Here is a 24,610-nt window from a genome sequence, read left to right on the forward strand (position 1 = left end):
TTACAAAACCCAGCAGAACTTGCATTGTCAGCGGCTTTTCTTACAACTGCTGTCGCGTTCAGTTGGCCTTTGCGTCCAGGGAGGATATAGAACTCCTCTCTCCCAGTCCTTTGACAGCTGTTTGAGGTGTGTTCCCACTGGTTGAGGAACATACTGATCTAGGACTCCTCCAGCCTGCCTCTGCCTTCATTGCACCCTTTAACAGCACTGAAAGCCATGATGCCATCTCTCTGCTGCCACGGAACAGTTCTGGTCTCTCTGCTGCTGTGATCTTCTGCATGGCCAGGTAATGCGGACTGTGGTGGGGAGAGAGTGGAAAGAGTTGCCTGCCACAGAAGCTGGATTTGAGATTTAATGAGACTCTCCAGCCTGTTGTGGCACCCGTCTCGAAGAGAGGGCTGCGGCTACGTTCTTATCCCCAGCTCCCAGCGCTCCTCAGGAGCAGGTTGGCATGGGGTCCATGGGGCACTGGCTGGCCTCGGGAACGTGGAGCCTGGAGAAGGCTACGGGGAGACCTTAGAGCAGCTTCCAGTCCTGAAAGGGGCTCCACAAAAGCTGGGGAGAGGCTCTGGATCAGGGAGTGCAGAGACAGGACAAGGGGGAATGGTTTGAAGCTGCAAGAGGGGAGATTGAGATGAGATCTTGGGAAGAACTGTTTTTCTGTGAGGGTGGGGAGGCCCTGGCCCAGGTTGCCCAGAGCAGTGGTGGCTGCCCCATCCCTGGAGGGGTTCAAGGCCAGGTTGGATGGGGCTTGGAGCCCCTGACCCAGTGGGAGGTGTCCCTGCCCATGGCAGGGGGTGGAACTGGATGGGCTTTGAGGTCCCTTCCAACCCAAACCATTCATAACAATCCTATGCAGTGCTACAGACTAGCAGAAGTCTGGCTAGAAAGCTGCCTGGAGGAGAAGGACCTGGGGGGTGATGGTTGACAGACGACTGAACATGAGCCAGCAGTGGCCCAGGTGGCCAAGAAGGCCAATGGCATCTTGGCTTGGATCAGAAACGGTGTGACCAGCAGGTCCAGGGAGGTTATTCTCCCTCTGTATTGAGCACTGTGTTCAGTTCTGGACCCCTCACTCCAAGAAGGATGTTGAGGCTCTGGAGCGTGTCCAGAGAAGAGCAACGAAGCTGGTGAGGGGGCTGGAGAACAAGGGTTACGTGGAGCGGCTGAGAGAGCTGGGGTTGTTTAGCCTGGAGAAGAGGAGGCTGAGGGGAGACCTTATTGCTCTCTACAACTGCCTGGAAGGAGGTTGTGGAGAGGAAGGAACTGGCCTTTTTCTCCCAAGTGACAGAGGACAGGACAAGGGGGAATGGCCTCAAGCTCCACCAGGGGAGGTTCAGGCTTGACATCAGGAAAAAAAATTTCACGGAAAGGATCACTGGGCACTGGCAGAGGCTGTGCAGGGAGGTGGGAGAGTCACCTTCCCTGGAGGTGTTTAAGGGACGGGTGGACGAGGTGCTGAGGGACATGGTTTAGGGAGTGTTGGGAATGGTTGGACTCGATGACCCGGTGGGTCCCTTCCAACCTGGTGATACTATGGTTCTGTGATTCCATGATTCTATTGTCTGTCTTCCCCAGATAAGGCCTGCTGGGAGCGGGCTCTGTGCATGCACGGGGATCACTGTTGGTGTTGGTCAAACACCATCTGTGTTAGGCAGGGGAAGGTGCATTCCTGGAGCGTGTGGTCCCATCCATCCCTTCCGCCTTGGCTTCTGCTCCCTGAACAAAGGGGCCCCTGTGCACTGAGGAATAGCTGTGTTCATGCGCTCAGGGGAGGGCCAGAAGGTAGAAATAGTCAAACCTTTCTTTTCTAATGCTTCAACTAAAAGCGATTTGGATTTGGGAAGATGGAAAATACAACTCCAGAGGCAACACCCAAACCTGGATGCAATAACTGAGCTCTTCTTAGCCGGCAGCCTGCTGGCAGGGGTGAGCGCGGAGCAGGAGTTGTGGGGACTCCTAGCAATGCCGGCTTCAGGGGTGGTAGGTTCAAGAGTGCTGTGCTGAAGGAACAAGCTATGGCTCACTGGAAATACCCCTGTGGGGCTGAACAAGAGGTCCTCAGCAGGAGGAATGTGTCCAGCTTACCAAAGGTGTTTGGTGGACTGAGGCAGGGCTGGGTGTGGGATAGCAAATTATAGAATCATAGAATGGTTTGAGTTGGAAGGGACCTCAAAAGCCCATCCAGTTCCAACTCCCCTGCCATGGGCAGGGACACCTCCCACTGGATCAGGCTGCCCAATCCTCGGAGCAGAAGCTGCAGTTTCATGGCCCAAAGTGGTTGGTGTGCTCCTGATAGCTGAATGCCGACTTGGGGATTTCCTCAAAGGAAAGCCTGGATGGAGACCGCAAGTGTTAACATGTTAACAAGCTGACAGCCAAGAGGGAACTGCACATCAGCTCTCAAATCCGGAGCTGAGTGATTATCCCCATGTCGCTCTCCCTATGTACAGGTTGTGTTCTGCACCCTTGCTTCTCCCAAGAAACAAGTGATGGGACAAGAGGAAATGGCCTCAAGCTGTGCCAAGGGAGGTTTAGATTGGCTACTAGGAAACATTTCCTCACTCAGAGTGATGAAGCCCTGGCAGAGGCTGCCCAGGGCAGTGGGGGAATCTCCATCCATGGAGGGGTTCAAAAAAACGTGTAGATGTGGCACTTTGGGACGTGGTTTAGTAGGCATGTTGATATTGTGTTGATGGTTGGACTGGATGAGCTTAGAGGGCTTTTCCTACCGTAACGATTCCAGGATTCTTTTCTTAGGGCCCCATTTCTTAGTGGCCTTGGCACCTCAGAGACATCTCTGGATCTGACAGTGGTTTGGTGCCACCTCTGAGATCACGGCTCTGGGTGCCCAGGAGCCACTCGGTGCTTGTAGGAGGCTGCTGGATAGCGCGTGGTGGCTCTGGATTAACTTCAGGAGAGCCAGGCTGGCTGCTGCCCTGTTGACCGGCGTTGGCTCTGGCTCCACAGAGCATTCAGAGGTGCAGAGCATGTTGGATATCTGGCTCCATGTGGTAACACAAACCACTGTTTGGTTTGTGTGTAGGTTTTTCCCCTCTGTAGGATCTGCATTGCAGATGGCTTTTGCTGTGCAAAATGAAAGCTTTCCTTGCACAGGGATAATTCCAGAAGCCAAAGCTTACATTCCCTTACATTAGCATCTCCAGTGGTCTCTCTTCCAGACCGATGCTGGAAATACAGTAGTATCTGAACAGGCTGCTGCTGACATCTTCACATATTTTCTCCTTGAGGGTACCCAGGCCCAATTTAATATTCGAGGCATTTGCTTTTTAAAAGGAAAGGCTTTGGTGAAGCTTAGCAGATGGAAGGAGAGCTTGTGTGCACGTTTGACTAAACTCGGTGAGTATCTGGCACTGGAACGAGTTCTTCCTACGTTCTCATCAGATCTGCTGATCTCTTTATTCCTGCAGCATTGCTGCAGTGAAGGCTTCCCCGCGGCTCTTGCCTGGTCCTAACCCTGGCCAAACCGTCCCCGATTAGGGAGGCAGCTCGCTTGATGGCTGAAGGTAGGACCAATGCCTCTTTGTGTACAGCTGTTGCTCAGGGAACAGGGGCTGCCAGGAATGGCGAATCAAGATTGATTCATGAGCAAGAATAACATCAAAATTACTCTGATTATGTATTTTTTTAGCATTGCATCTTGCTCTGCTCTGGTGTATCTGTATGTTCTGCATGTGCTGCTTGTTGGGGTAAGGAGTTTATGAAGATGAGGACTAATTCTGCCCCTGGAAGGAGTGAAGATTTGAATGTCATTTTGGAACTTACATGTATACCGGAAAAAAAACCAAATCCCTGCACTGTTCTTTGTAGATCAGAGTTCTTCTCACCCCTGTAGGGCAAAAGGTTGTTCAACCTGGAGAAGAGAAGGCTCCAGGGAGACCTTAGAGCAGCCCCCCAGTAGCAAAAGGGGCTCCAGGAAAGCTGGGGAGAAGCTTTTTAGCAGGGCCTATAGGAATAGGACAAGAGGAATGCTTTTAAAATGAAAGAGGAGAGGTTCAGCCTAGATCTGAGGGAGAAATTGTTTACACTGAAGGTGGTGAAATACCAGCACAGGCTGCCCAGCGAGGGAGGAGATGCTCCATCCTTGGGAACATTCAAGGGCAGGTGAGACAGGGCTCTGGGCAACCTGATGGAGCGAGAGATGTCCCAACTCACTGGGAAGAGGTAGGCCTGGACAGGCTTTAAAGGTCCCTTCCTACCCAAACCAGCCTGTGGTTTGTCTCTAGCGGCTGCCCCAAGGTGAGGGGAGGGCACAGGAGAGAGCCTCAGGGCTGGTGGCACTGGGGTGTTTGTTCTCTTCCTCCAGCCCACATCACACTATTTCTTTGGAGAAGAAAAGTTGGTCTTCTGCTTCCAGGAGCCCCAAAATGCAGTGGCCAGCCCAGCCTCAATGGGGCTACGTCCTCTGCGGTCTATTGCCAAATCCTTTGTTATCACAGCTCAGACAAGGAGAGAGCAGGAGCACTCGGACACCTACCTTTGCAAATGTAGCTTTGTTCTCCATGCTTGTTTTCAGCAGTTGCTTCTTCCCCTGCCGTGGCTCCTATATCACTGCCACTGAGCGAACCAGCATGGCTGGAGGGCGAGGGTGCTCCTCTGTTCACCCACAGCTGGTGTGGGACAGGGAAAAGCTCTGCCTCCTCCGTGACAGCACTGGAGAGACGGGAGGTCAGCGCGTGGCACCCCCGTTGCGCACGCTTCTCCTCTCTTTTGGAATGCTTTCACGCTGAAAGGGATAACTCCAAACTGGCTCTACTGGGAAGAAGGATATTTACTTCTTAAAAGCAGACTCAAGACCAAAACCACCACCCACAAAACTATTTATCTCCAGCCGTGCAGCTGCCAGGATTCAGTAAGGTTAACTCTGACTGCGCTCTTTCCCTGTGTTAGTGTAAGCTCATCCTCTAGTTTGGAGGAGCGGGACTAACTGCTTGTGCCCCTTCAAAGCAGTGGCTGGGGAGGAGGGAATGGATAGTTACTTCTCAGCTTAGAAACCCATCCCACTGCTGAGCTTCGGAGCAGCGGTGAGCAGAACCACACAACCCACTTCATCCTCAAGCTCTTATTTCTGCTATAATATCGCAGAATCATGGAAAGGTTTGGGTTGGAAAGGATCCCAAAGCCCATCCAGTTCCACCTCCCACTGGATCAGGGGCTCCAAGCCCCATCCAACCTGGTCCTGGACACCTCCAGGGGTGGGGCAGCCACCACTGCTCTGGGCAACCTCAGTGTCTACCCACCCTCACAGTAAATATGCTAATATTATGCTAAATAATATGCTAGGGAAAAGCCTAGGATGCGGATGGGGCGGGTGATTCTGGCTCACCACGGCTTTTTGTGGATTGCATTTCTCTTTTAATGTACGTAAACAATTGGGTTTATTCATTCCTGGAACTTGGCAGCTGGGTGAAGGGTTACATCAGGGCCAGGGCTGGCCTGCTCCGTGCACGCCAGGCTGGAGCAAGGAGCACAGCTTCCCAAAAAACAGCCTGGCAGATGACAGGCTGCATTGACCTACTTTTGGGAGAAGCGCAGAAGTGTTGGAGAAACTGTGTCCACAGGGCTTCTCGCAGCTCTGGGCTGAGAACGGCAGAGAATCGCTCAAACGCACTGCTGTCGAACTGCTGCTATGGCTCAGCACCCCCCGGGGGCCCTGGGAAGGGGAGGCTGGGAGGAGCATCTCTCCCGTTTTGAGGATTAGAATCACAGCATGGTTTGGGTGGGAAGGGACCTCCAAGCCCATCCAGTTCCACCCCATCCAAGCCCCATCCAACCTGGCCTTGAACCCCTCCAGGGATGGGGCAGCCACCACTGCTCTGGGCAACCTGGGCCAGGGCCTCCCCACCCTCACAGCACAACACTTCTTCCCAAGATCTCACCTCAATCTCCCCTCTTGCAGCTGAAAACCATTCCCCCCATCCTATCCCTGCACTGACTGATCCAGAGCCCCTCCCCAGCTTTCCTGGAGCCCCTTTCAGGACTGGATGCTGCTCTAAGGTCTCCGTTGAGCCTTCTCTTCTCCGGGCTGAACAACCCCCACTCTCTCAGCTTGCCCTCACACAGGAGGAGCTCCAGCCCCTCGGGTCATCTCTGTGCCCTCCTCTGGGCTCGCTCCAACACCTCCATGTCCTTTCTGTGCTGAGTACTCCAGAACTGGACACAGGACTCCAGGTGGGGTCTCACCAGAGCGGAGCAGAGGGGCAGAATCCCCTCCCTCTTCCTGCTGGTCCTTCTGCTTTGGATGCAGCCCAGGATGCAGTTGGTTTCTTGGACTGCAAGCGTACATTGCCTGCTCATAGAATCATGGAATCACAAGGTTGGAAAGGACCCATTGGATCATCGAGTCCTACCATTCCTAACACTCCCTTAAACCATGTCCCTCAGCACTTATCAACCCATTCCTTAAACACCTTCAGAGAAGGTGACTCGACCCCCTCCCTGGGCAGCTGTTCCAGTGCCCAATGACTCTTTCTGTGAAGAATTTTTTTCTGATATCCAACCTGACCCTCCCCTGGCAGAGCTTCAGGCCATTCCCTCTTGTCCTGTCCTCTGTCACTTGGGAGAAGAGCCCAGCTCCCTCCTCTCCACAACCTCCATTCAGGCAGTTGTAGAGAGCAATAAGGTCTCCCCTCAGCCTCCTCTTCTCCAGGGTAAACAACCCCAGCTCTCTCAGCCGCTCCTCATAAGACTTGTTCTCCAGCCCCCTCACAGCTTTGTTGCTCTTCTCTGGACACACTCCAGAGCCTCAACATCCTTCTTGTAAAACATCCTCATGTGGAGCTTCCCCTCCACCAGCACTCCAAGTTCTTCTCTTCAGGGCTGCTCTCCATCCATTCTTCACCCAGGCTTGCTTTCTTTCTGCGTAGTTTGAGGTATATGCCAGAGAAATCTTGCTGCATCCCATTGCTGTTACGGAGTGGAACAGGCTGCAGGTCCAAAATACACTCGCAATCTGACAGAAATGTGGTTCCTGGTACTGCAAAGCCATCTGTTTTTGCACCATGGCACACAGCTGAACTGTGGTTAAATCCCACGTTGCCCACAGCACCACCACTTGTACACAACTCTTTGTGAGCAGAAAGCATTACCAGGTAGCACGGTGGGTGACAGAGCAGAGGGGCTTCCCAGTGTCCTGATGAAGTAAAGAACGCTTGTGGTCACTGCTGAGACCTTCGGACCATAACCCAAGCCGGATAAAGGCAAGTTGAGGTGAGTTTAAATTGCAAGTGGAAGGCTTAAGCTTGACACCCAAAAGAACACTGATTTTTCTGGTGAAGGAGATAAAAAAACACTGCAGGGACCCCCTGATTTCATGGGGAAACAGTCAGTATGAAAACAGAGAGCAGTGTTTTATGAGAGCCTTGGAGCGGTCTGAGCACTCTCTCTTCTATGGAGATGCTGACTAAAAAGAAAACAAAGGCAACTGCTATTAGAAAATAGACATTTCTCCTCCTCCATCTGCTGTCTCGCTATTTCTCCATCGTGTGTTTCATTTGCTTTGTTGAGAGTGGGCTGGTTTGCTCCATATCTGTTGTTGGGAGACTGGGCTCGCCTGCTGTTTGGGGGAAGAGGCTGGGCTGGTGCCTCCACATCAGGGTGGTGGGGCTGGTTTTGGTCCTCCTTGTTTTGATTTCTCAGGTTTGGATGGTAGCTCTGGAGTGAGGGATTATTAAAGCTCAACCTGGGAAGCTGGAGAAGGTCTCCTCCATCCTCCCCAGCTATGTTTGGCCAGGGATCACATAGGGTTGGCTTCTCGAGCAAGTAGCCCATCGCCTTGCTTCTGCACCATCAGGCAAGCTGGAGCTGTCAGATCATTTATCCTTAGGAATCTAGTCAGTCTGGTGTTACTAATGAAGGGATAATTACTCACCTATGTCTTTGCTCCTGCTGAGCTCTGTCACGGCCTGGAGGCTTGTGACTGTGCCTTGAGTGTTCCCTTGTGAAGCCTTGACAGATTGATATGGTGAAACTGTTTCTTCTGAGCATTTCCCGGTCTCTCTGTAGACAGCAGAGGCTGCGTGTGATGTGGCTTTGTTGCGAAATTGGTCCTAATTGCAGAGTGGCTGGTTGGGCTGTGATGGGTGAGCAGCAGGTGGGCCGGCTCTGCTGGGCATCCCCAGCCTTGAGAAGCCTTTCCCTGCAGTTCTGACTAATTATGGCTTACTGCATCTCAATCCCATTCTGACTGTACCAAGCCATGTCTCCTCCTGGGTTGGTGCCTTTGTCCACTGGACGTCTTAATTCTTGATGATCATAGAATTGTAGAATGGTTGGGTAGGAAGGGACCTTAAAGCCCATCCAGTTCCACCCCCTGCCATGGGCAGGGACACCTCCCACTGGATCAGGGGCTCCAAGCCCCATCCAACCTGGCCTTGAACACCTCCAGGGACGGGGCAGCCACCACTGCTCTGGGCAACCTGGGCCAGGGGCTCCCCACCCTCACAGCAAAACATTTCTTCCTAAGATCTCATCTCAGTCTCCCCACTTTTCAGCTGAAAATCCTTCCCCTTGTTCTATCCTTGCCCTTCCTGATCCAGAGCCCCTCCCCAGCTTTCCTGGAGCCCCTTTCAGCACTGGAAGCTGCTCTAAGGTCTCCCCACAGCCTTCTCTTCTCCAGGCTGAACAGCCCCAACTCTCTTAGCCTCTCCTCATACTGGAGATGCTCCAGCCCTTGGATCATCTCTGTGGCCTCCTCTGGACTCACTCCAGCAGCTCCCTGTGCTGAGGATTCCAGACCTGGATGCAGGGCTCCAAGCGGGGTCTCACCAGAGCGGAGCAGAGGGGCAGAATCCCCTCCCTCTTCCTGCTGGTCCCACTGCTCTGGATGCAGCCCAGGACACGGTTGGTTTCTGGGCTGCAAGAGCACGTTGCTGGCTCCTGTCAAGCTTCTCCTGGACCAGCACCCCAAGTCCTTCTCTTCAGGGCTCCTCTCAATGCATACTCCACCCAGTATCAGTAAGTACCGATCCATGAGCAATGCTATTCAGGAAACGACGGAGTGCTAAAGCACATCAGCTGAGAGTGGCTTGGATGAGGGCTGGGTAAGCATTCTTAATCTGCCACTGCCTCCTTGGGAGCCTGAGCTTGCCACTTGGGTATTCCGTCTGTGTAAGTTTTGGTTGTAAAATGATAGTCTTGAGTAAGTGCCCCTGGCTTGTTGTCTTATCTCTGGAGGAGTCAGCGGTGTGGGTTGCCAGAATAGCAGAAAGCTCCACTTCCCAGCTCTGATCAGTGCCACCATTCATGTGTGAGCATCAAATATAAATGTACTGGATCACTTCTGGAGAGCCAGAGGGCATATGGTTGGACTGGTGCTGGATTTATCCTGCAGTTGTGAACAGCTTGTGGCTGCTGGAGCTCCAGTGAAAGCACAACACCCTGAGCTGCCTCTGGAAACAGAGGCTTCCCTTCTGTTTCTTTTTTGGGTGCAAGATACTCCCGGACGCATGTCATTTTTTGGTGCTTGCTGTGTGTCTTTTGCCACCTCCTTCTCCAGCCACATGCCCAGTATGGAATCACAGAATCATCAGTTTGGAAAAGACCTCTTGGATCATCGAGTTCAAGCATTCCTATCTGCCCCTAAACCATGTCCCTGAGCACCTCATCTACTCATCTTTTAAACACCTCCAGGGATGGGGACTCCACCCCCTCCCTGCGCAGCCTCTGCCAGTGCCCGGTGACCCTTGCTGTGAAAAATTTTTTCCTGATATGCAGTCTGACCCTTCCCTGGAGCAGCTTGAGGCCATTCCCCCTTGTCCTGTCCCCTGTCACTGGGGAGAAGAGCCCAACACCCACTTCTGTACAACCTCCTTCCAGGCAGTTGTAGAGAGTAATAAGGTCTCCCCTCAGCCTCCTCTTCTCCAGGCTAAACAACCCCAGCTCTCTCAGCCACTCCTCATAAGACTTGTTCTCCAGCCCCTCACCAGCTTTGTTGCTCTTCTCTGGACACACTCCAGAGCCTCAACATCCTTCTTGTAGCGAGGGGCCCAGAACTGAACACAGGATTCGGGGTGCAGTCTCACCAGTGCCGACTCCAGGGGCAGAATCCCCTCCCTGGACCTGCTGGTGACCCCATTTCTGATCCAAGCCAAGATGCCATTGGCCTTCTTGGCCACCTGGGCACACTGCTGGCTCATGTTCAGCCACTGTCAACCAACACCCCCAGGTCCTTCTCCTCCAGGCAGCTCTCCAGCCACTCTTCCCCTAATCTGTAGGGGAGCTCCGTTTGTATCAGTTGTCCTCTCAAACTTCGTTTAACCTTTTTTTTGAGGGGATTGTTTTGGTTTGTGCCATTGGTGCAGGTTCCTGGCCTTATTCCTGTGTTGAATAACTCAGGTCTGTTTGCTGCACATAATCCATACTGTTTGAATCGCTCTGAGTTTGTGGCTGTGTGGCTTGCGGCAGCGCGAACAGTGTGTGTTGGCAGATGACTTAAATACTTCTGAAAGGCTCTGTTTTTCTAGGTCATTCCTCTATGAAGCCGATAAAACTGGCTCTGTTTCTGACCTGTGTGTCACTCCCGTACCCACAGCTCTTCACTCAAGGTGCCTTTTTACTGAAATCCTGTTTTCTCAAAGCAGTTTTTAGAATCTATTTCAGGAACCTTCTGTACCCTGGGGCTTCTGTCCCCGGAGCTCTACGCTCTCTTGTGTTTCTTCAAAAGCCCAGGTTACTACTGCACGCCGGAGCCCTTCTGAAGCGCAGCGATCCTCCCGTCAGCACAATGAGATGTTAGAGAGCGCATCCTTGGCCGCTGCAAGAGCTCAGCACGCCTTGACCCCTCCAAAGACTCCAGGACCTGGTTCTTGAGCTGCGTGTGGGCCCTTCCTCCAGGAGATATCTCTGCGGAGGTGGCTCTGTCTCTGCTGTAGGTGAGGCCACACTTTGGAGCATGGCCAGTAGCTCTGAGGCTCAATGGATACAGGATGGAGGTGGCTCTTGGCTTGCAGTTGGCATGGAAGATGAGAATGAATACTCCCATCAACGGGAGAGCAGGCAGATGTCTTCAGACAGAGACAGTCCATGTCAGAAGCTTCACGCAGCACTGTTTGGACTCTGATTTTTGAAATGCTGGGAGAAATGAGGGCATAGAATCATGGAATGGTTTGGGTTGGAAGGGAGCTTAAAGCCCCTCCAGTTCCACCCCCTGCCATGGGCAGGGACATCTCTCACTGGATCAGGGGCTCCAAGCCCCATCCAACCTGGCCTTGAACCCCTCCAGGGATGGGGCAGCCACAGCTTCCCTGGGCAACCTGGGCCAGGGCCTCCCACCCTCACAGCAAAACATTTCTTCCTAAGATCTTACCTCAATCTCCCCACTTTTCAGCTGAAAATCCTTCCCCCTTGTTCTGTCCCTGCCCTCCCTGATCCAGAGCCCCTCCCCAGCTTTCCTGGAGCCCCTTTCAGTACTGGAAGCTGCTCCAAGGTCTCCGTTGAGCCTTCTCTTCTCCAGGCTGAACAACCCCAACTCTCTCAGCCTGTCCTCACACAGGAGGTGCTCCAGCCCTCACATCATCTCCATGGCCTTCCCTGGACTCGCTCCAACATCTTCATGTCCTTCATGTGCTGAGAACTCCAGAACTGAAGGCAGGGCTTCAGGTGAGGTGTCACCAGAGCGGAGCAGAGGGGGCAAAGAGGTGACTCTAAGTGTGCTGAACACATTGACCATCAAAGAAAAGTAAGATTTTGTGTGAAATCAGGGATGAGTGTAAGGTGAAGTGTACTTTATAGTGTGAGGGTCATGGAGACGGGGATGTGAAGGACAGTACGGCATCAGCTGGGAGTTGGCTTTGAGTTCCAAGGGGGAGAGTGGAGGGAATTTGAGTGTTTGTGCTCTCCATGTGCCGCTGGAGCAGGGTTGTGTGGTGCTGCTGCTGGTGGCCTATGGCCATCCTGCCCTGTTAAAGGTGTGGCAGGGAGAACAGCTAGCGGAGCCTCCAGCTCACACCACATGCCTTTTCCTGCACCTGCAGGATGGTGCTCTTCACACCAGGAGTGTGAGTTGAGCAGCAAAAGTCTCTTGGGGGGGAATTGGCTCTTTTGGACAGGAATTTGGAAGCTCGATGCAGCCTATTGTGCTGGAAGGCTTGCAGGCAGGCTCTCCATGGCAACTCTCCCTATACACAAAGCACCATATGGCTTTTCCAGAGGGGGAGGGAATGAGTGGAGCAGCAAAGTCAACCTTTCTTTGTGGTGGTGTTTGTCTCTGCTCTCTGACATGGGGCATGGAGAGAGCATTGTCTCCTGGTCATGGCTTCTGCTGGCTGCAGGTGGCCTCTCAAATGGTCTTCCTTTGCTTGTTTTGCCAAGTAGAGCTTGCTGTGAAGACAAACCCGCGCAGAGACCCCCTCTTTGGGCTGCGCGCTGTGCTGACAGATGGAGCAACCGGTCTCACGTTTGCCCCTACACTGAGAAGCACTTGAATAGCTGGGAAGGCTCCAGGAGGACTCGGTTTGGGCAAGGGCTGTGCAGGAGGCAGCTGATATCGGGAGCTGCTTGTGCGTTGTCTGCCCACGCTTTACACCCATGTTTCTAAAGGGAGCTGGAAGCCTTCGCTTGACTGCAAATCCTCCCTTTTCAAGTTTCTTTGGGAGGAAAGAGCTGGAGAAATATCTTTATCTGTGCCTGTAGAAAAACAGGAAGCTTTTGTGTGTCTGTTTGGAAGGGGAGGGAGAAAATAATGTGGGCATAAGCTGAAAGGAGCAGCTTGTGCCTGGCTGTGCTACATTTTGGGTGCTGTGCGGTTCCTAGGGATGCTGTGGGGTGCCACCAGCAGCACTGGAGATGGCCTTGCAGAGGGGGCACCGGGAAGGCAGGTTGGGTTGCCCGGCAGAGCTGTGAGATCAGGCAGCTGGAAGCACTACCAGCTGCCCAGCACCCGTCTGCTTGGCTGGAGCCTTGCCACCGTCAGCTCAGGGGTTCAGATGTGCTGCAGATGAGGCGTTTGTGCTGTGCCAGGGCATGCTCGGAGGCTCTGGAGAGCAGAGCTGTCACCAGGTGGGACATGCTGCTGGGCAGAGTCCTGCTGGGCACAGGATCAGGGCCCTGTGCCTGCAGCGTGTGTCCCAGTGAGCTGACCTGGCCCCATGGATGCTCCTGTCCACAGCAGAACCACCTCTTGGGAGATGGACATGGCCTGTATGCCTCGTCATCCACAAGAGACCGAGCTGACTGTCCCCTCTGTTCTGGAGTTGTGAGAGGGGTTGCCTTTCAGGAGCACTGCTTGGTTTTCCCAGAAGACTCCTCCTTGATGCCAACGAGGAGACTCACAAATCTTGAGATAGAAGCAAATCCAGGAGAATCCAAGCAAGGTGGAATATATGTTCATAGAACGGCAGAATGGTTTGGGGTGGGAGGGAGCTCAAAGCCCATCCAGTCCCACCCCCTGCCATGGGCAGGGACACCTCCCACTGGATCAGGGGCTCCAAGCCCCATCCAACCTGGCCTTGAACCCCTCCAGGGATGGGGCAGCCACCACTGCTCTGGGCAACCTGGGCCAGGGCCTCCTCACCCTCACAGCAAAACATTTCTCTCTAAGATCTCATCTCAATATCTCCTCTTTCAGCTGAAAACCCTTCCCCCTCGTCCTGTCCCTGCCCTCCCTGATCGAGAGCCCCTCCCCAGCTTTCCTGGCACCCCTTTCAGTACTGGAATTTGCTGTAAGCTCAGTGGGAAGACTCCTCTTGCTGTAGGCTCAGACCCATGGTGGAGCTGTACAGGTAGGGACAGGGTAACATTTGAGCAGAGGAAGAATAGTTCTTTAGTCAGTGCTAAACCCATTGAAGAGGTGGCCTGAGGCTGCCTTGCCCTGAGGAACCTACCTGAGCAGCAGCATCTTCAGGTGCATCTGCCATGCAGGAGCCCGGCAGCTGGAAGCACAGCTCCTACCAGTGGTCCTGCCCTTTGCCATGGGCGGCGAGAGCAGCAGGAGTCTTATTGAAGTCATGAATTGTGAACAAGAGCACCTTTTGTCTGATGGAGCTGTAACCCCACCGTGTGCTTGCTGTAGAGCACAGCATCGTATGCTGGCTTCTGGAAAAGCAGTTGGGCTTACGCCAACTGGGTTTGATTTACAGTCTAACCCCTGGGAGCCCCAGACCTAGGTTAGGAGAAGGCTCATTTCTTGGTTCTCCCACCACCATGGGCTGCCGGTAGCCATCAGGTTGGTGGCTTTAGCATCTCCTGGGGTCCAGACTGTGTTTGTGTTTAATGGGCAGTGAAGGAGAAGCTGGGGAGGGTGTTTGAGTGGGAGGGCTGTTGCCATAAGCTTGATTTCTTACTCTGTCCTTGTGCCCTAATGCCTTGACTTCGTACTAGATGTACGGATTGCTTCATGAAAAGTGGTCCTTCTTGATGGACCCAAAGCAGGAGCTCTGGCTGCAACTGTATAAGGGTTGTACCCTCTGAGGGAGGGCTGCAGCCCAGCATCATGCGACTGAGGAGCCCCTTTGGGTTGGATTGCAGCCTGGTTGAGTCAGTGAGGCTGCCAGCCTGCTGGGAAGCCACCAGCCTGAAGGACGCAGAAAGCAGACCCCTGCTTTGTAGCTCCAGTCTCATCATCTGCCTCGAGAAGCCGTAAAGGGATAGCCTGTCCCTCCCTAAATCCAAGCGATTGCCGAGCTTCCCTAGGAGCACTGACATAACGACTCCCTCTGCCTGGACAAGTTCATCCACATCAGACAAACCTAGTGCCGCAACGCTCGCCGTTCGAGGCGTGTGGGTTTGAGCCTGCTATTTATTTTTGGGACTGCAGCATCTGATCTTGATTTGGTGTTTCCAGCCTGTGATCTAGGTCGTGTGCTGGGTCGGGCATTAGCTCTTGCTTGAGGGAACGCGGGGAATTTTATGCTCTCTTCCTTAGTTGAAGGGCTTGGAGAAATGCCGCTCCGCTCCACTGCAGATGGGTGTTTGGGGGTGGGAGGAGGAATATTTGTTTTAAGAAATCTCCTTGCAAGCCTCCTGTTTTCCCGTCCCCCTGCAAGGATGGCTCCTGATGTGGCTGGCCACGGGAGGAGCAGGAGATGAGAAAAGCTTCGGTGCAGCCTGCTTTCTCTGCGGTTCCCATGGTAGTTGGCTGTCACACATAGATCTAATGTATTCCCTGCCCACAGCAGGATTAAAGCCTTCTGGGAGAAGAATAAGACGATGCAGAAAATGGAGATAGGGAAGAAACCAGGATAAGGAACAGAGACCATGGCGGGGTAGGGATGAATCCAGGCGCCAGCCCCGTCGGAGCAGCAAGGGCCCTCATGGGACCTCTGCCTCCCAGCTGAGGTGGTGGTGGGATGCCTGGAAGCAGAGGTCCTTTCTGAAAGCTGAAGGCACCAGTGTGTGCTAGAGGAAGTTCTTGTCCTTCTTCTGTTGTGTCTCTTAGACCTCTCCTTCGCTTGAGGGCGCGCGTTTCCTTTTTGGTGATGCTCTTTCTCTTTTCTTTGCCGCTGCAGATCCTGACAGCCAACTGTATGATATGGGATATACCCCCGAGGAGGAAGCCCCGACCTGTCCTGATGAGTTTGATGACTTCGTCACGTTTGAGGCAAGTATGAGCGTGGTTACCTTCTGCAAACATCAGCCGTGGTCAGCAGGAGACTTGAGCATGGAGGGCTCGTCTGGGGGAGAAGAGATTTGCTGTGACAGGGTGCAGGGGTGCAGAAGGTGTGGGAAAGACAAATCCTTCAAGCTGTAGGTGAGCGGCCCAGAGAACTTGCAGTAAGCTTTTGGGGCTGTTTAAGTTACAATTGGTGTTCAAGCAAAACCCTACAGCTAGTGCTGTCTTAGCGTGCAGAATGGTGCCCTGGGTGGGATGTCATTTTTGTGGTGAAACACCAGCAGCGTGGGAAGGGTGCCTGCTGCTGTCGTCTTTGTCTGGTTGCTGAAGCATCTGTGTTTGGAGAACCTGAGCCTGATTTTGTGATGTACCAACCAGGAGCCTACCTGAGGGTCACAGCAGAGCGGTCAGGTGGCACTCAGTGCTGTTTGGCAGCAAAAGGCAGAGCAGGAGGCAAAAACAGAGCTTATTTTTCTCTCTCTTCTTGGGTTTGATCAAGGATGCTTGTCTGACATGGGGGTTGCCTTTCGTTAAGGTTATGGCCTCCATCCCTCCCTTCCCTCTGCATTCCTAAGCACAGGAACATATTACAGTGACATCTCTGTCTCCTCTTCGTGGCTAGAAAGGAGGCTGCTGCTACAGTTACCTGGTGTCTCTGGTTGTGGGCTTTTAGGCTTTGGTTGTAGACGTTCTCCGATCCTGCTCTACGCCTTCCAGCCTGGAGCAGAAGGTGTTGCAGGTGCCTTCAGAGCAGAGGACTAGCTGGCTCTGGTCCCGCGTGGAGACTCTATGCTTCCTTCTGCTTTTCCTTTCCCAAAGGCCAGGTTGGATGGGGCTTTGAGCAACCTGATCCGGTGGGAGGTGTCCCTGCCCGTGGCACGGGATTTGAACTGTATGGGCTTTGAGGTCCCTTCCAACCAAAGCCATTCTCTGATTACCTCTTGCATCTTGGTAGCCTGGATGTCTCTATCACACAAATTATTACTTGCAAAGGGACTCCCAAGCTCCTTTATATGTGCATGGAAATACCTCTGTCTTTGTTTGTCTGTAATGTGATATTTTGGCCTTGTGACTTCTGGAAAAAAGGCTCAAGCTCTATTTTTGCGTTTCCTAATGATAAGGTGGGTGTTGGGCTTCCCCATGGTGGTGAGAAGAAGCCCACGTCTAAGATGGCTTGAAGCTCTCAATTTGACAGCTTATGCTTGATACTCAACCAGCTCATCATCCCATTTCACAGGCAGGTGCAGGCTTTCTCTTGAGCTGCTTTAGCTTATAGTGACCTTCCAGTACCTGAAGGGGCTACAAGAAAGCTGGGGAGGGGCTGTTTACAAAGGCGTGTGGGGATAGGACAAGAGGCAATGGGTATAAACTGGAGAGGGGCAGATTTAGACTGGACATAAGGAGGAATTTCTTCGTGCTGACAGTGACGAGGCCCTGGAACGGGTTGCCCAGAGCAGTGGTGGCTGCCCCATCCCTGGAGGTGTTCCAGGCCAGGTTGGATGGGGCTTGGAGCCCCTGATCCAGTGGGAGGTGTCCCTGCCCATGGCAGGGGGTGGAACTGGATGGGCTTTGAGGTCCCTTCCAACCCAAACCATTCCATGATTCTGTGGTTTGCTGCCCTCCATTCTCCATCATCAGCGGACTCGCACTGTCCCCCTGGGCGAGTCACTCACGCCCTTAGGACTGCTTGGATGAACACAGCCTTAAGAGCACATGATCCTGGGTTCCTCCCGCAGAAGGCATTCAAGTCAGGGGGAATATTAGCTTATTTTCCCTTTTTGAAAGACAACTGTAAAGCCAAACAGCTGGGTAGAAGGAGGGCAGAAAGGGGAGATGGGGTTTCATATCATTTCTCTATCTCATCCAAGGCCACAAGTGTGCTTTTTAGCCACTGGAGTGCGTGGTTTTGAGGCTGCTACAGTCTGCGTGGCAGTGCTTGTGCAGGCAAGGGCCTTCACTTCTTGCTTCTGAGTCTTGCACCAAGGGACAATCTTCTCGAGATGCAGAGCGAGGATGTTTTCTGAGGGCTAATTTAACACAGATGAGCTCTGTCAGTGCTGCAAGCTCTTCTCGGCAGAAATACCAACAAGCCAGGTGTGTGCTCCACTGGGATGAAATAATTCTGCTGCTGGGCCATCGTTTCCTTGAAACGACAAGGTGACCCAAAGGAAAAAAGGTGATGAATCCTGAAATCTCCTTTTCAGAAAGATGTAAATGGGTTCTTATGCTGAATTCAGGGGAGTCAGCTAAAGATCAGAGCTCTGCCGGTGTCTCCATTTAATATGCTGGGAAAGAATTACCCTTGTTGTCTTGGATACATGATTTGAAGTAATTTTCAGCCTGCGAGGATTTTGTAGAGGTTCAGCAAATGAGAACGAGATTGAGAAATACCGCTCAGCCTTATGAGTATAAAAATAAATTGGTGTCTTGGGGCGCATGGTTTTTGTTCTCATTCAGCTGAGCAGCGAGCTCCCGACCAGCGTTTTATTCCACGTGTCCTGTAGCGCTGCACCTTAGAAAGCTTGAGCTGCCTCAGGGAAGGGGGAAGAGAAAAGCCATCTACAAAGCAACATACTGGGAGCAGCAAAGGAGTGTTTTTAAGCAGCACAGCAGAGCTGGTAGATAGACGGGCTCCTGGCCCTTCTTCATCAGGTGCAGCACGGAGCTGCTGTGGAAAGGGTGAGGCAGACAATGGAATAAATGGCCCTGGGCTGCAGCCACAGCGGTGGGACCAGCAGAGTGAGGGAGGGGCTCTGTTCCTCTGCTCCGCTCTGGTGAGACCAAACCTGGAGCCCTGTGTCCAGTTCTGGAGACTTCAGCACAGGGAGGATGTGGAGATGTTGCAATAGATCACAGATGATGATCATTACAGAGATGATGGGAGGGCTGAAGAACCTCCTGTATGAGGACAGGCTGAGGGAGTGGGGGTTGTTCAGCCTGGAGAAGAGAAGGCTGCGGGGAGACCTTAGAGCAGCTTCCAGTACAGAAAGGGGCCTCAGGAAAGCTGGGGAGGGGCTCTGGATCAGGCAGTGCAGGGACAGAAGGAGGAGAAACGATTTTCAACTGCAAGAGGGGAGATTGAGATGAGATCTTAGGAAGAAATGTTTTGCTGTGAGGGTGGAGAGGCCCTGGCCCAGGTTGCCCAGAGCAGTGGTGGCTGCTCCATCCCTGGAGGGGTTCAAGGCCAGGTTGGATGAGGCTTGGGTTGGTGGGACCATGAGGCAGCTAAACAGCTTCTTTAACACCACAGCTGCTTTCTCAGCCCCCAAAACACAGCTGGTGGCCTTCAGACAACGAGTGAGCCCCTCTTGCTTTGGCAGGGCTGCGGGGTGAGGGAGCACAGTGAGCTTTCATCCTCTCATGTCACACCAGAGAACATCTGGAAGATGAGCTGAAGAAGTGGTGCTGTGTTTGCTGTGTCATGGGGCTGAGTAGTCGTGGTGGCTGGACTTGGAGTATTGACTCTGTCCCCCTTAAATAGCAAAGGATCACTGTGGCTTAAATGCTTGGCTTTTACAAGGGTTGGGGCCTCCACAGAGCTTTTCTATCAAATGTTTGTTCAAACAAGTGTAAACAAGTGCTTCAAGCAGCCTAAATGAAAATGTCTTCTCTTTGTTAATAAGGTTGCTGTTCTTGGTGACTCATCCCCATTTCTGGTGGCTGTCATCAGAGAGCTAAAGATGTGCAGAAAACCCCGAGTACCCAACACTGGTGTCTTTCAGCAAGTGTTTGCTCTACAGAGAACCAACACTTGCACTTTCCTACAGGAAGGGCAAGATCTGGATACTTCAGGCAGGGACCTTCGCGAAGTCAAAGACTTCCACAGTTCATAGAACCATGGAATGGGTTGGGTTGGAAGGGACCTCGAAGCCCATCCAGTTCCACCCCCTGCCACGGGCAGGGACACCTCCCACTGGATCAGGGGCTCCAAGCCCCATCCAACCTGGCCTGGAACCCCTCCAGGGATGGGGCAGCCACCACTGCTCTGGGCAACCTGGGCCAGGGCCTCCCCACCCTCACAGCAAAACATTTCTCCCCAAGATCTCATCTCAATCTCCCTTCTTTTAGCTGAAAACCGTTCCCCCTCATCCCATCTCTGCCCTCCCTGATCCAGAGCCCCTCCCCAGCTTCCCTGGAGCCCCTTTCAGCACTGGAAGCTGCTCTAAGGTCTCCCCACAGCCTTCTCTTCTCCAGGCTGAACAACCCCAACTCTCTCAGCCTGTCCTCGCACAGGAGGTGCTCCAGCCCTCTGATCATCTCCGTGACCTTCTCTGGACTCGCTCCAACAGCTCCATGTTCTTCCTGTGCTGAGGACTCCAGAAATGGACACAGGGCTCCAGGTACTTCTGCAGGGGAACATCACCAAAAATAATGACAGCAGTTTTGGCCACCCTGCTTTGTTAAAGCTGTGTAAAGGGAGCTTGGATTCTGTCTGTGCTGACACCCAAGTCCTTGGCTGTTTTCCCCCAGGCTGGGCTGGCGCAGCTTTGCTGCTGACTGACTAGAAGGTAGGTGTTATCGTTACCTGACGTGAAGCTCATGACTCAGTTCTGAGGTACACATGTGTGATGCTCTGCAGGAAAGGTGAATTTGGAGTTGGCTTTCTCCATGCCCGCGGTGCCTTGCCCTGGGACAAGTGCTCTCTGCCCCATCTCCTGGGAATGGTTGAGCACTGCAGAGCAGAAAGGCTGAATCTCCCTTCAAGAAAGCAAGCCAAAAGAATTCCATGTGCTGCTGGGATTAGGCATGGAATCATGGCATGGTTTGTGTCAGAAGGGACCCTAAAGATCATCCCGTTCCAGACGTAGGTGGGCTGGCGGATGGGCTGGCCGGGAGCACAATAAATAGCACAAATGGGCCCAAAGAATTGTCCAGGCACAAAGGGTGGTGGTAAATGGATTTAACTCCAGCTGGAGCCTGGACACAAGTGGTGTCCCCAGGGCTCAGTGCTGCGTCTGGTCCTGTTCAATATCTTTATCAACAACCTGGATGAGGAGATCGAATGCACCCTTAGCAAGTTTGCAGACGACACTAATCTGGGAAGAAGTGTCCATCTTCCCTTCTGGAGGATAGGGAGGCTCCAAAGGAATCTGAACAGGCTGGACCAGTGGACTGAGACCAATGGCATGAGGTTTAACATGGCCAAGTGCCAGGTGCTGCACTTGGGGCACAACAACCCTATGCAGCGCTACAGACTGGGGGAAGAGTGGCTGGAATGCTGCCTGGAGGAGAAGGACCTGGGGGTGCTGGTTGACAGCGACTGAACATGAGCCAGCAGTGTGCCCAGGTGCCAATGGCATCTTGGCTTGGATCAGAAACGGCATGACCAGCAGGTCCAGGGAGGGGATTCTGCTCCTGCACTCGGCACTGGTGAGACTGCACCCCGAATCCTTTGCTCAGTTTAGGCTCTGGAGCATGTCTGGAGAAGAGCAACAAAGCTGGTGAGGGGGCTGGAGAACAAGTCTTACGAGGAGCGGCTGAGAGAGCTGGGGTTGTTTAGCCTGGAGAAGAGGAGGCTGAGGGGAGACCTTATTGCTCTCTACAACTGCCTGGAAGGAGGTTGTAGAGAGGAGGAAGCTGGGCTCTTCTCCCCAGTGACAGGGGACAGGACAAGGGGGAATGGCCTCAAGCTGCCCCAGGGGAGGGTCAGACCAGACATCAGGAAACAATTTTTCACCGAAAGGTTCATCAGGCGCTGGCAGCGGCTGCGCAGTGCAGTGGTGGAGTCCCCATCCCTGAAGGAGTTTAAAAGACATGTCGTCGAGGTGCTCAGGGACATGGTTTAGTGGCAGATAGGACTCAATGGTCCAAGAGGTCTTTTCCAACCTGGTGATTCTATGATTCTATGAATGCTGGTTTTAGCCACAGGGCTCTGGGCCAGCAAGGTTGCAGAAAGACCCTTCTGGAGACCAGCAGCCAAAACACCTGCAGGTGAGAGGTGTGGATGCATTGGGACAGGCGGTGCTGAGCAGTGCTGGGCGCCTTCTGCAGAGCTGTTGCCATCTGCTGGGCGGCTGCTGTGGCTCCTCTCCATACAGCCAGGAAAAGGCATTCTGCTGAGCCACGCTCAGCCACGAGAGGAGTGTTTTGCTTCTGTTTTGCATGCTCAGAAGCGCAGTGCTGCCCCGTTGTGCAGCGACGCGAAGTTGGCATGCACGTGGACACCCTGCAAGTATCACCCCAAGGCATGTCCGCTCTGGTGGAACGCTCAGAAGCAACTTATACAGCACGGCAGAAGTGGATCTGGGAGGGAATCATTGAATCATGGAATGGTTTGGGTCAGAAGGGACCTTAAAGCCCATCCAGGTCCACCCACCTGCCATAGGGGCTGGATGGCTGTTCTTCTCCTTGTCCCCTGGGGAAGCACACGGAGCCCTGAGCAACATCCCCGCTGTCCCCAAAGCCTTTGTGCTCTCTGTGGAGCTCCACATCCTGTTGACACTCGCAGGGCGCATTTCTGCAGCAAACAAGTGAACAGTCGGTATTATCTTTGCGTTGATTTGGCACAAGGAAATACACTAATCAAATTACTAAATCTGCTGGGACTGGACTCCAGAATCAGTGCATGGTGATAACTTGGTAACAAGAAGCCTGAAAATTCCTATTAGGAATAGGAAATTCCTATTAGAATCATAGAATCGTCTGGGTTGGAAGGCACCTTAAAGGTCATCCAGTTCTAACCTCCTGCCATGGGCAGGGACACCTCCCACTGGATCAGGCTGCCGGAGGCTCCATTCAACTTGGCCTTGAACACCTCCAGGGATGGGGCAGCCATAACTTCCCTGGACAACCTGTGCCAGGGCCTCACCAGTGAAGAAATTCCTTCTTATGTCTAAATCTGCCCCTCTCTAGCTTATCCCCGTTCCCCCTCGTCCTATCACCACAAGCCTTTATGAACAGTCCCTCCTCAGCTTTCCTGTAGCCCCTTCAGGTACTGAAGCTGCTCTAAGGTCTCCTTGGAGCCTTCTCTTCTCCAGGCTGAACAACCCCAACTCTCTCAGCCTGTCCTCGGATGGGAGGTGCTCCAGCCCTCAGATCATCCCTGTAGCCTCCTCTGGATCCGTTCCAGCAGCTCCATCTCCTTCTTCTGCTGAGGATTCCAGAACTGGACACAATACTCCAGATGAGGTCTCACAAGAGAGGAACAGAGGAGCAGAATCCCCTCCCTCCCTGCTGGGCACACTGCTTTGGATGCAGCCCAGGACATGGTTGGCCTTCTGGGCAGCAAGCACACATTTTGTGTGTCTATTCATGTATCAGTACTGCTTAGAGGAGAGGATGGGAGAGTAAATAGGGCGCGAATGTCCCTGAAAGGAGAATCCTAATTCAGACTTACGGTGAGAAATTTCTTTGCTGGTAGGAAAAGGTCCCAGTTGAAATGTTTGCATTGCACAAAAAAGTTGGAAGGCGTCTGTAAAGCAAAGACCTTGAAGCCTTATCTTAAGCCGTGAGCACAGTGTGTGAGACTGAGAAATGTGGGAGCTGGGCTGCAGGAGCCCAAGTGAAGGGGAAGGGAGTGCCACTGGGAGCAAAGACGTCTGAGTAAGAGCTGGAAAAGTAGAACTAGCCGTGGTTGGGGTTTCCTAATTAGCTTTGCTGTCAGGACATCTGACTTTGATGTAATCATGGAATGGTGTGGGTTGGAAAGGACCTCAAAGCCCATCCAGTTTCACCCGCTGCCATGGGCAGGGACACCTCCCACTGGATCAGGGGCTCCAAGCCCCATCCAACCTGGCCTGGAACCCCTCCAGGGATGGGGCAGCCACCACTGCTCTGGGCAACCTGGGCCAGGGCCTCCCCACCCTCACAGCAAAACATTTCTTTCCAAGATCTCATCTCAATCTCCTCACTTTCAGCTCCAAACCGTTCCCCCTTGTCCTGTCTCTGCACTCCCTGATCCAGAGCCCCTCCCAGCTCTCCTGGAGCCCCTTTCAGTACTGGAAGCTGCTCTAAGGTCTCCCCACAGCCTTCTCTTCCCCAGGCTGAACAACCCCAACTCTCTCAGCCTGTCCTTGTACAGGAGGTGCTCCAGCCTTCGCATCATCTCTGTGGCCTCCTCTGGACCCATTCCAACAGCTCCATATCCTTCTTATGTTGGGGACTCCAGAACTGGACGTAGGGCTCCAGGTAGGGTCTCATGAGACTGAGGCAGGGGCGCAGAATCCCTTCCCTCACCTAAGATGCAGTTGGCCATGCATCTTCAGATGCAGCCCAGGAGATGGTTTAGCTTTCTGGGTTGTGAGCACCCATTGCCAACTCATGTTGAGTTTCTCCTCCCCCAGCACTCCAAGTCCTCTTCAGGGCTGCTCCCAATCCATTTTCCACCCAGCCTGGATTTATGCTTGGGATTACCTCAGCCCAGGTGCACAACCTTGCACTGGCTTTGTTGAACTTCATGAGTTTCACACAGCCACATCTCTCTGGTCTGTCCAGGTCTCTCTGGATGCATCCCTTCCCTCCACCGTGTTGACTTCGCCACGCAGCTTGGTGTTGTTGGCAACCTTGCTGAGTGGGCACTCAATCTCACTTGGTCTCCTTGCAGCAGTGGTAGGCATTCCCTGAGGTCTTGCAGCACACATGGAAGAGCTGGGAGAGCAAAAGGGGTGCGACCTGCTTGGTTGAGTAGGAATCTGGATGGAGCCAGGAGAAGAGCTTGGGTTAAAGCATAACTCCCCTGCTGCCATGCTCCTTGCCAGAAGTCCTTGTTTTTCTTGGACTTGGCTCAGAAGGTCAACTGGTTATCGAGGCGCAAGACGCTTCCAAGTCAGTGTTGCTGAGTAGCAGGTCCTGCTTGGGAAACTGTGCTTCAGGAAGGATGTGGCCCAGAGGAGAGCGAGGATAACCCGGAGAAAAGGAGAAAATGTGATTTGTGAAGGTAATGGGGAGGAAATGAGTTTGTTTGTGCTGGACAGACACAACCGTAGGACTCTGAGGTTTGAAGTCAGTGAAGTTTCTGTAGAGAGGAAACAGAAAAAAACAGAGAAAACCCTCAAAACTCTCCTTAGAGGAGCCTTCCAGTGCTTAAAGGGTCCTACAGGAAAG

At 53.1% G+C, this 24,610-nt stretch overlaps 1 protein-coding gene across 5 annotated transcripts in view; it reads left to right on the forward strand.

Moving 5' to 3' along the window:
• RAB11FIP3 (RAB11 family interacting protein 3) overlaps positions 1 to 24,610 on the forward strand; it is a 96,565-nt gene that overhangs the window by 33,377 nt on the left and 38,578 nt on the right. For 2 of the 5 annotated variants that reach the window (XM_054080509.1, XM_054080510.1), the window contains exon 3: positions 15,465 to 15,556. In XM_054080509.1, coding sequence (XP_053936484.1) covers positions 15,465 to 15,556 — 92 coding nt within the window. Of the gene's footprint in view, positions 1 to 3,459; positions 3,528 to 15,154; positions 15,222 to 15,464; positions 15,557 to 24,298; positions 24,444 to 24,610 lie in introns of those variants that run through there. The other 3 variants (XM_054080511.1, XM_054080512.1, XM_054080515.1) reach the window with 3 other exon arrangements.

This window comes from Cuculus canorus, chromosome 15 (genome assembly GCF_017976375.1).
Source record: "Cuculus canorus isolate bCucCan1 chromosome 15, bCucCan1.pri, whole genome shotgun sequence".
In the NCBI taxonomy this organism is placed as follows: Eukaryota; Metazoa; Chordata; class Aves; order Cuculiformes; family Cuculidae; genus Cuculus; species Cuculus canorus.